At 35.6% G+C, this 11275-nt stretch overlaps 1 protein-coding gene across 2 annotated transcripts; it reads right to left on the bottom strand.

Annotated features, from left to right (window-relative positions):
- Positions 1 to 845: 845 nt before the first annotated feature.
- Positions 846 to 8618, bottom strand: LOC18589589 (putative CoA ligase CCL12). 2 transcript variants are annotated; one of them, XM_018127535.2, is made up of 14 exons: positions 7915 to 8615; positions 6983 to 7112; positions 6607 to 6866; positions 6052 to 6253; positions 5397 to 5437; positions 4758 to 4886; positions 4547 to 4620; positions 4232 to 4452; positions 3694 to 3788; positions 3394 to 3610; positions 3070 to 3195; positions 2157 to 2255; positions 1617 to 1823; positions 846 to 1174 (listed from the first exon to the last, which is right to left on the bottom strand). In XM_018127535.2, the coding sequence occupies exons 1-14, from the start codon at positions 8202 to 8204 to the stop codon at positions 1061 to 1063; spliced, it is 2205 nt and encodes a 734-aa protein (XP_017983024.2). In that variant the 5' UTR covers positions 8205 to 8615; the 3' UTR covers positions 846 to 1060. The 2 variants fall into 2 exon arrangements, with proteins under 2 accessions (XP_017983024.2, XP_088666370.1); XM_088810244.1 differs by lacking the exon at positions 846 to 1174 and adding an exon at positions 1245 to 1427 and having other exon boundaries at positions 7915 to 8618.
- Positions 8619 to 11275: the final 2657 nt, after the last annotated feature.

Genomic DNA, 11275 nt, shown 5'->3' with positions numbered 1-11275 from the left:
ATAATTTTCTGTCCATTGTTCCACCACTCACTCCATCACATCCCATGATTAGTTGATTACCTATCAGAGTTCCATATTTCTTTGCTGTTCCATTGAAACAAAACAGATTTAAGAAACACAAATAAATTCATCAAAACAAGTTGAAAGGTGCCTTTCCATTGAGCCAGTGCAATTACATTTACCAGATACCAAGACAATCCAATACCAAATATTGAGACAAACAAGAAGCCCCCTATTTTCAAGTTGCTTGAGAAGCTTATTGCAGTTCAATAACGTCCAAAATATAAGAGATTTCCACGGATCAGAAACCACCAACCGCAAACCGACCCTTTCTCAAAGAACTTCTAGGTAATGATTTTGAAAGAGGTTAGCTGAGCATGAATTGATATTGCATGGGTTTGACGTAACAATAATAATTATTTATTCATAAAACTTATGAAAAATAAATATGGTGAAAGGATTAATTAGTACTTAAATGTAACAAAAGAGATGTACTCATCAATAATTTTCTCTGTGTAAAGATAAATTGTAATATACTAATGGACATTACTGCAATTAGTGAATAAAATAGATTAATTAATTTAAGAAACTAAAAGTGAAAATTATATTAAAAAATTTAAACTGATTAATAGTTATGAGATAACATAGACTTGAGCCAACCGGTGTAGAGAAAGATTCTGATGACCACATTCATATTCTTTTTATTTGCCTTATTTGAATGGGTAATATTGCTATTTAGTTTACTATCAAAATTAGTTAACAACAAATCTAAAAATCCTAAAAAAAAAAAAAAAGCACGCATCCCTACTTAAATGTTTGGCAATAGGCCAGTCAGGCACACCGTATGCATTTCATAATCTATAGCTGTTTTTACTCTGCCATCATAGAACTATTTGCACTGATCATCCAGCATCATCAGAGTGCATTATTTCCAGAACAAATTGAAAGAACCAATGCTTACAAGATTACTTATCCCATACCTTCATTTTATGAAGGATAACTTACATGAATATATACATTTTTGGTCTGGTTCAGTCATAACAACCTAAATTGCCAGCCACTAAATTCTACTTCTAGTGAACAGCTCCTGCTTAACTTGATCCCTCAAAACTCTTCGTAGTAATTTGTTCGAAGCAGTTCGGGGAAACTCTGGAACTATCTTGACAAAGCTCACCTGTTAGTGTCAAAACCAAAGGAAAACGAGATCCCATCAGCTCATTTGGTAGGGAAGCAATAAGTATCTTCTGCATAACCTATCTATGGAATGAACAGGTTGACTTACAGTTCTCATTAAGGTTAATATTAAATAAGATTAAAAAATGAACTAAAAGCCACTTACTGAGTGAATAGAAGTCAGTCTGTTAAATCTTTAAAATACAATAGCTGATTAACGTTTGAAGCCACTTTGTATGAGTTTCCACTAGACACTAAAGGCATTGACACCAAGACAAAAGTTTTACTATAACTCAAAAACTTCACTAGCCGTTGAAATAACTCAGTAATTTTAAATTTTATGACAGAGTTCAAATATAACAATGTGGCAAATCGTTAGGTTGGGTGCCCAGACAGTGTATAAATATGAAAAAGATACTTATTACACATCCCAGATGTCTAACCTTAAACAAAGGATTGAGGTTGCTCTGAATAGCTCTTGAGAATATCATCTTCAACTTCTCCGGCTGACGACTAACTCCTTTCTTTAGCACTGCAAATATTATCAACTGTTCTGGACCACCATCTGGTGGCGCTACACTGACGGCAGCAGTCTCCAAGATGCTGTGATCAGCTCGGTCACACACACGCTCAATTTCAACAGAACTTGTCTGCATATTGGGAAAGATTTTAACTTTCATCCAAAGATTGCTTTGAGTTTATAACAATAAAGGATTACAAAAAACCAAATTCACTCGCATTTAAATAACACTAAGATATCTTTCCTGAGCATATTTGACAAAAAAGAAAAAAATTCAATAGTCAAAGAATTGCTTCTTGCAATTTAATTTTAGCAAGCAGACTCCAAATATGCTTACAAATTCATAGGTTTTGCATCAGGCCTATACATTAAATGATCTTCAATTGGCTTCATTATTAGCGCATTAAAAGAGGAAGAGAGAGAGAGTAAGAAGGGGTGGGGGAGGGGGAGGAGAATGCTGTACCTTTATGCCACCAAGATTCATGGTGTCATCAGCCCTGCCCTGCACAATGAAATAGCTACCAACAGTTTGTTTGAGGACATCCCCATGTCTCCTCAGGCGCTGCCAGTGCATACATCAAGATCATAAGAATGTACTAGAAACCACTTCCAAGAATCAGTTTAACAAAATTACATAGAAATTATTGTTTGCTACTACTCTAACTGCTATTAACTACAGCAAGCATAGAGGTTAATCTAAGATAGAGATTCAAGATTAAAAAAAAGTTTTTGTCTGAAGCCATATGTTGTGGTTTAGACTATTGATGTGCACAGCTTGGTTGCTTCATGGTCTTTGAGACAGTAGACTAGCCCCTGCAAGAGAAAGAAGTTTAGGGCCTCTGCTATTGGGTAAGCAACATGTTGATTGAAGTAGCATTTCCAGTTTTTGAGGACACTAGCTAAAAATCAGTTGATACTTTCTTGGTTTCCTCTTTTCTCAGATTTGTTAAGATGTCTGATCAGCTGAAACAGTCAGAACATCAATGCCTAGCAGATAATTATAATGATCTTAAATACAAATATGGACCATATATTTGCTGGCATTTGGAGCCTAAATGCACCCTGCAATTGACCAGCTTGAAGCTGGTCAGAACAATAAGTCCATTTGAAAAGTCTGCACAACTTGTAATTTAAAAAGAAAAATAGCCACAAAGGGGTATGCAACACATAGCATCACAAATAAGTATAAATATAGATCTCCACCGTAATTAGTCTAAGAAAGACACAGTACGCCTGGTTTGCTACAGATTCTTACACAATTCAGGTACTTCATGATCTTTCGCAGTTTCTAGGGGCTTTGTGTACTTTTTCGCTTTCTTGAAATTGAATTCTTTACGGGAAAATATATATTCTAAGAAAGATGCATTTGGCCTTACTATTCCATTATGCATTGGCATTCCCTTGAAATAGACTTTCTCATGATCAGCATTAAGCAATCTATCAGTTGCTCCCAAGTAGAGAGGGAGTAAACCCACTTCACCAACACAAACTTCATCATCCGGCTGTCACAAAGGTCAGAGGAATCAAAATATAGTAATACACACAACATAGATCAGTTTGAATGACTCCTTTGTATTCCATGCTGTGACCATGACATATATTATCCATCTAGCACTCCAAACAAATTCGGTAGGGGCATGATCTAAGCAATGGTCAAAGAAACTAAACTGCAGTCAAAACCAGCCAGAAAATGCTCTTACATAAGAATGTCCATGTTCATCTAGGATGACAAAGCCTGCTGTCATTGCAGCAGTGCTAAAGGCTCCAAAAGCTTGTGGCTGCAGCAGGCTCCCTTGGATATAGGCTGATGAAAGCTCTGTGCCTCCACAACATTCAAGAACAGGCTTGTAGTAAGATTTTGAAGAAAGCCATAGGTCGTCATCAACATTGGAGGCTTCTCCAGTGGTAGCAAAGCATCTAAAGATATTTATTTGTCAGTCCTTTTTGTTGATGGTTCAAGTCATATAACAAAATTTATACTTGAAATTCAAAAGAATTACTTTATCTTTGTCCAGTCTAAGCCTTCCAAACAGTTTGTACTTTTCCAAGATTTTACCAAGCTTGGAACTGTGCCCAAAACAGTGACTCCAGCATCCTGAACAATATAACAGTAGGAAAATAAGGTGGGATAAGATGTTAAACACTGGTATACAGTATTTTGCAATACTTGTAGGCAAGAAGCCCAACTCTTTTACTAGAAAAATCAAAGGAAAATATAATAAGGACCCGTGTATCCTGTCTCATCTAAGGATATGATACACCCAAGATACTTGGCTTCAGCTCTCCAGAAGGTTTAATCTCCTTCAGTTTATAACAATTCACCAGATTGCTCTTGATATTTGCAATGCCTTGTTACCTTATTTATGTCATTTTTAAAATTTCTTTAATGGTATTAACCAAGCTATAACCTTGATGATTGGCATATTAAATATTAGTATTGTTTTTAAAACATCCCTTTTGAACTCTGATTTGGCAGGATGAGAACAGGTGATGGCCATTTACCAAAGAAAAATAAGCATTGAAATTTGAGAGTACCACCTGAACAAATTTTCCAAAACCATGTCCCAAAGGAGATCCATGATACAGAGCAAGTGTTGCACCATTTAAAAAGCATGTGAAGAGTAAAACTGGCCCCATCACCCATCCTAGATTTGTGGGCCAGCAGTAAACATCTCCAACTTTAATATCATTATGAGCCCACCCATCAGCAGAACATCGAATTGGGGAAAGTTGTGTCCATGGAATGGCTTTTGGTTCTCCTGGTCAATGCCAAAAAGTTGAACTAGAAAGTCAATTAAGGGCATTTCAATCTACAGCTTTAAGTGTGCATAACAGCAAAACAACTCTCTTTACCTGTGGTTCCAGATGAAAAAAGAATATTGATCACAGAGTCTGTTGGTTGATAAATTGGAGTGTAATGATTTGGTCTGCCACAAAGACACAATGTCATCACATAATAACAGTAAATTAATCTAAACTAGTGTTAAATAAAGAAAAGAGAGGAAGTAAAAATGTTAACCCCCTTTTGAGTTAACTTCTCTCACTTTGTGATTGTAGAGATTACCTTGGATGTTGGTTGAGACTGGAAAGGAATTCATTCCATGATAGATCCTGCTCTCTTAATTGAATGCCTACGTTATTCCCACTCACAGGGAGCACGATAGCTTTATACGGATTAGCTTCTACAACTCGACTGCAAACGAATGACAAATACTCGTAACAGCACCAGTAATGTTCTCATAAACATATTACACCTCAAATTTGTCTTGTAGATCATTTTAGTCCTTCAAAAAATCATGTTACAGGAAAACTGGAATTCAGAATAGATCACTGAAGGGAAAGTAGCTTTTTAGCTGACATATTGGAGAGAGCACCCCAGGAGACTTGAAGAATTCAATGAAGTTTTGATTGGGAGAAAGCATACCAAAAAGAAACTTCAATTCCCTATCAGTTAATATGACTAGGTATTAGAGGGCTCCTTCCCCCATAGCCATTTCACACAAAACAAAGTTTCTCTCTTTAAAAAAAAGATCCCATAGAGAGAGAATTAGAAAGATGTATTAGTTTATTTTAAATGGCTTTTGAATCCCAAAGTTCGATTTTGGCTAGTTTAGGAAGCACAAACCCAGAGATTTTCCACCAACCAAAACTTTAAAGAAGAAAATTGTAGCGTCTAGCATGTACATGAACAAAGTAAGATTACCTGTATAGAGAAAACTTTCGACCTCCTCTCAGAATAAAATCCTGAATACAAAGAGTGAAGATTTGTATCATTTCCAATACAAAGCAGAAAACAAAAATAGCTTTAAAATTGAAAATTCAATTAGCAAAGCCAGTGGACCAAGTTTATATGAATGCCAAATTGCTTAGGCTTTGATTTCATCCACTATAATACGAGACCAAGAAAGTGAAATCCCAAAAAAAAAAGGATTTGACAAAATTAAAGTTAAAGCAAACAGGATGCTAATCACCATATAGAACTATGAATTTGACTTATTGTTTATCTGTCATCTAAAAAGTCTAAAAACAGGAAACAAAAAAAAAAGGGAAGTGAAAAACAATTTGGCCTCTAAAGATGAGGAAAACACTTCTAAACAAAGTTCAAGGGATAAGATGTATGAAGAAGATTAAATAATGCCACAGAGAAACAGAACCACTCAGACCCCATTGCAAATAATTGAGCATCTCAAGTCATTTGGAAAAAAACACAGAAATTAGCATCAAATACCACATTAGATGAACTTGTCATAATGCACAAAACACTGGAAATGTGAAAAATGTGGGACACTTTAGTTCATACTTTTTTCCAATTTCATATCTTTAATGAATTAGATAACCTAAGGAAATAAAAAATTTACCTGAGTGAAGATGGCCTTTGCATTAGAGACACGCAAACGTGTCACAATTTCTGTGGCTGCAAAACTGTCAGCAATGGATACAACAACAAATCCACCTAATATAATTGCCAGATATATAACAACAGCACTGACTGTCATTGGCATGTCAATGGCAATCGCATCACCCTTTGAAAAGGTGGCATCCAGTGCGTTTGCAACCAACCTGTCAATCATTTTTAAACGTATGACCAAAAGGTTAAAGCGAGATACTACTTAAACAAGAAAGGAACAGAATGAAGATAGTAGAAGAGGAACAAATATCAGATCACTTAATAAGATGAAATAATATGACAATGACAATATAGGGATTTGATGTAAACATTGCTCCTAGACAAGCAGTCCTATGCCTTAAATAAAATTAAAGAAAAAATTGATGAGTATCAAAAATGATTTTTTTTTTTAAAAATGAAAAAACAGAAAAAAAAACTATGCCACCCCAAACACAGAAATTTAAAGCAGGCCAAAAGAACAAGATACAGTTTGACTGCCAACTGTGATAGAAATGTAAGCACATACATTACTTGTTCTCGAAGTTCTTTTAACGTCATGTGATTCACATCCAAATTATCACAGCCTTCTTCTCTCCATACAATAGCACAACTGTCATCCTGTTTTTTAGGATGACTAGAGGGCAATAAACAACATTCAGCTATATTCACAACTGCACCAGGAAGCCATGTTCCACTGGGTTTCGATTTGTTACTCTTATCTAAAATGCTTCTTGGGGATTCACGAAATACAACTGAAAGTTCTTTTAGAACGATAGACCAATAAACCTGAAATTATTCAAAGTTTCAGTTAGAAGGGAAAAAAATATCTACGACTTTATATTACATTCAGAAAGAGATTAACATATAGCTCACAAGGTACAAGGACAAAAATTTACGTTTACCTCAGGATGCTGGACAGAGAATTTCTGAAAGAGGCTAAAACTTGCAATAGGGTCCTTGTATGAAGTCCCTAAAAGCTTTGGACCATGAACCTCCATTAAATGTCCCAGATTTGTATATTTAGACTGAGATCTGGGAATAGGAAAAAATAAAAACCATTTGGCTAACTTAGCAGAAAGATATGCTAAGTTCAAGTCATTGATTTGACTGAATATGCCCACTATTCTGTCCTCTTTTACTGCTAATGTACAACAATCAAATATATCAGGAATACGTTACATTAGCCTAAAATCTAGAAGCAGAGATTTTCTAGCCATTCACATATATTTTTACTTCAGAACTAAAATATCTTGATTTTTAAAGTAAAATTGACTGATACAGGCATCAAGCAGCAACGAAGTGTTTTTGTGAATCATAAGATAGCAGAACTTACTGCACATTATGTAGGAAATTAAAAAATTTCCATGCATCAAACCAGACAATGAAGTTGGATTTTATCATATGACGAACTACTTAATTTAAACTGTAATTTTGTTTATTTGCATTTTTGAGTGTCTACTCTCAATTTCACTCACGTTCCTTCTAATGTTTCATCATTTCCCTTTTTTTGCCATTTTAATTTTAGAAGTGAAATTTGTTTCATTTGTACTTAACTCTTCAACAATTATAAAAAAAAAATTAAGAAAATAATTCAATAGCAACTCCTCTGTAATTAGAATATATTGCCAGGAGGTATACTCAGTTCATTACATAGATAGAGGCATAATATCTTATTTAGCAGTTTAATACTTTAATTAGCATACAAGTTCACAAACATACTATCTTTTGCTCTGCTTCTGCAAGGCTTAGCTTCAAGGAATACCCTTAGGAGTAGAATTTAAAGCAACAATTTATGTTGTCGAACTGAAGGGAAAGAGTAAAGAGGAGAGATTACAGAGAAGGGAACCAGTAAAGAGGAGGGCCATTGGTGGAGGCATCCCAGTTGGCATAGACAGAGTAGTAGAGCAACTGATGCAGCTGATGCGGGTGCCATGGCTTCAACACTCGCCTACGCACCACCTCTCTCCAAACCTCCCTTGGGTCTGGGTCGGAGCTGTTGCTTTGTGCAATGCCTATGGCTTCTGTTATGACTTGATAAATCTCCCTGGCTCCCTCTATGCTTAACCTTAACCCACCAGCGTTGCATAAATCTTCTAACCCCACTTCAGCTATGCTCTTTCCCATCTCTTTCTGGTATGACTTTCTCTCCACAAATGTCTGTGTAGCGGTAATAACTTATTTAAGCGATGGAAGCTGTTAGGTACGCAATGACATGAAAGTTTGGGAAGGGACGTTGAGCCACGTGATAAACTTTGCAGTAGGATTGCAAAGAAGATAATGCCCTCCAATGATTAGAATAGAGAAAAGCATTCATATCTTGGACTGAAGCTGAACACAAATGCAACCATGAATATTGTATTAGCAATAGCAGATGACGTGTTGGATCAATTCAAAGAAACAAACAAGTAGACCCTCATGGTCATCCTTCTCTTTCCACTTTTTCTTCTTGACAATGGCGTAGGCCACAGCTGAGCTTGGTTTTTCTCAAAAGCTCTCTCAGCAACCCCACCCCTTAGGCTTTTCACTCCACTTATTTACCAAAACATCATATCATTTTGTTTACTGTATGAATTGTGTATTAATAATGAGGTCCTACTTATCCAAAATTTACACCAATTAATATGATATAAGGTATAAAATTTACATTCTCAATCAATCAAATAAATATGTTGATAGCACCAAATATTTGACCTATTGGTTAATCCACCGTCGCTGCTTAATATAAGAAAAGGTATTTTTATATTATAAGTATAAATCTTTACAATGTTATACATATCTATATATACAGATTTGTGATAATCAGAAAATTATGGTGAAGATTTGAGAAGTAGATTTCATGAAGGCAAATTAGAAAATTATGGTGAAGATTTGGGAAGCAGATTTCATGGAAGCAAATCCTTGTTTGGCAGATTTCATGCTTAAAGGCATTGATTGTGTGGTTTGCATTGATGCTGGAAAATCTGGTCAGTTAATGTTTTGCTGTTACTTCTTGTCTTTCCTTTTGTTGTCCTGTATATGCCCCCACAAGATGGTGGAGCCATTAGTGACACCAATCTTGGACCTTAAGTTGAAAACCTTTGCTTAGCGAGAGGCTTGGTGAGTCCATATGCAAGTTGATCATTTGTTGGAATGTAAGAGACCTTAAGTTGTCCATTTTGAACATGTTGGCGTACAAAGTGGTAGTCAAGAGCTAGATGCTTCATTCTTTAGTGAAACACAGGATTGGAATAAGTACGTAGCTCCAATGTTGTCACAGTGCAAGATTGGTGTGGAGGAAGAAGAGACATGCAGTTCATTGAGAAGATTCTTGATCCAGATTAGTTCTGCAGTGGTGTTGGCAATAGCTCTATATTCAGCTTCTGTGGAAGATCTTGCCACTGATCTTTGCTTGGATGATTTTCAAGATACAGGATTACTTCCAAGATATATTATGTAGACAGTAGTGGAGGTTCGATCATCAATATTTCTAGCCCAATCAAAGTCATTGAAGGCATAAATTTTTAGAGATGATTGTTTGTTTAAGTGCAGCCCATGATGAATGGTGCCTTTCAAATATCTTAGAATTCTTTTGAGACTTGACCAGTGAGTAAGAGTTAGGGAATGCATGAATTGAGATAATTTGTTGATGGCATAAGTGATGTCAGGTCTGGTTAGTGAGAGGTATTGAAGAGAACCAATGAGCTTTCTGTAATCTGATGCCTCAACTAAACTAGTTCCATCTTTGAGTTGCAGCTTGACATTGGTGGCCATTGGTGTGGCAACTTCTTTGGCATTGTCCATTTTAAATTTTTGTTGTAGTTCTCTGATATATTTGTGTTGACATAGGAACATGCTTGTAGGTGTTATGGTTACCTCCACTCCCAAAAAGAAATTTAAAGGTCTAAGATCTTTCAAAGAGAATCTTTTAGAGAGCTGCTACAAAAAGTTTTTCAATGTTGTGTCATCATTGCCAATAACCAATAAGTCATCAACATATACCAAAAAATAAATAATGGCAGAATTTTTGGTATAAATAAATAATGAAGCATCCGAAATTGAGTTTTGGAACCCATAACCAGTAAGGAAACTGCTCAATTCTTGATACCAAGCACAAAGAGCCTATTTAAGACCATAAATTGCCTTGTGAAGCTTGCAAACATGAAAGGGCTTGTCTTTGTCAAGAAATCCAGTAGGTTGTGCCATGTAAACTTCTTCAGATAAAGTGCCTTGAAGAAAGGCATTGTTGACATCAAGTTGTTGATGTGAGACCTTGACCTTTATAGACTCGTAAAGGGAAGTATACGCGATATCCCTGATTAGGGGTAATTTCGTCATTTCATTAGTGAGCCCATAAAAGTAAGATTTTAAATAATATTAAGGCCTAAGTAGGCCTAAGGCATAAATGAATGATGAAAATATGGGTAAAATGACAAGGAAACAAAAATTTTGATAATTTTCACAATAGGGGCAAAATGATCATTTTTCACCTCGGGTGAGAATTTTAAGTTTTCATGAACCTGAGCATGTCTAGACCATTATGGACCTTGTCCTAGTGTCAAAAAAGCAAAAAGATTGCACAAAAGATTGAAGAAGAATAAGTTAATTTGTGGAGGGGCATTTTCGTAATTTAAGTGGAGTGGATAAGTTTGGCTATAAAATATCTTCTCCTTCCAGCAGCTTCTTGAACTTCCAGCAGCTTGTCTTCTTTTTCTTCTTCCATCTCATGTTAATTCCAACCTCTATGGAAGCTTGATATGGAGATTGCATAATTTTCTTTCTCTAGCTTTAATTTCCATACTTTTGTGCCCTTTTGACTAGAACCCTTGTATTCTTTCACTCTTTCACTTCAAAACCCTTGATAAATCTTATTTCCATACTTTCTCTCACTAGTTGGGAGTTTTAGAGAGAGAAAGAGAGAATTACACCATTTGTTTGGAAGCTATTAGAAGAGAATTCAACTATAAAGAAACCCTAGGGTGAGTGATGAACTAAGCTTGATTTTTAGTTGTGAATAATGGCTAGTAATTGGGATTATGAGCTATTTTATTGTTGAGTATATTCATTCATTTTATAGTGATTAGGATAATGAACATAGATAGCCATTTAAAGTGACAATTGAAAGCCAGTTGAGAGATAGCTTTTAGGGTTTATAGTATGTGAAGTAACATAATGGTGATGTTAATGTGATGGTAGGTTTCAAGGAAGCCCCATCATCC

This window comes from Theobroma cacao, chromosome 9 (assembly GCF_053813885.1).
Source record: "Theobroma cacao isolate CCN51 chromosome 9, ASM5381388v1, whole genome shotgun sequence".
Lineage (NCBI taxonomy): Eukaryota > Viridiplantae > Streptophyta > Magnoliopsida > Malvales > Malvaceae > Theobroma > Theobroma cacao.
The sequence above is the reverse complement of the archived record's forward strand: the minus strand, read 5'-3'. Positions and strand labels throughout refer to the sequence as shown.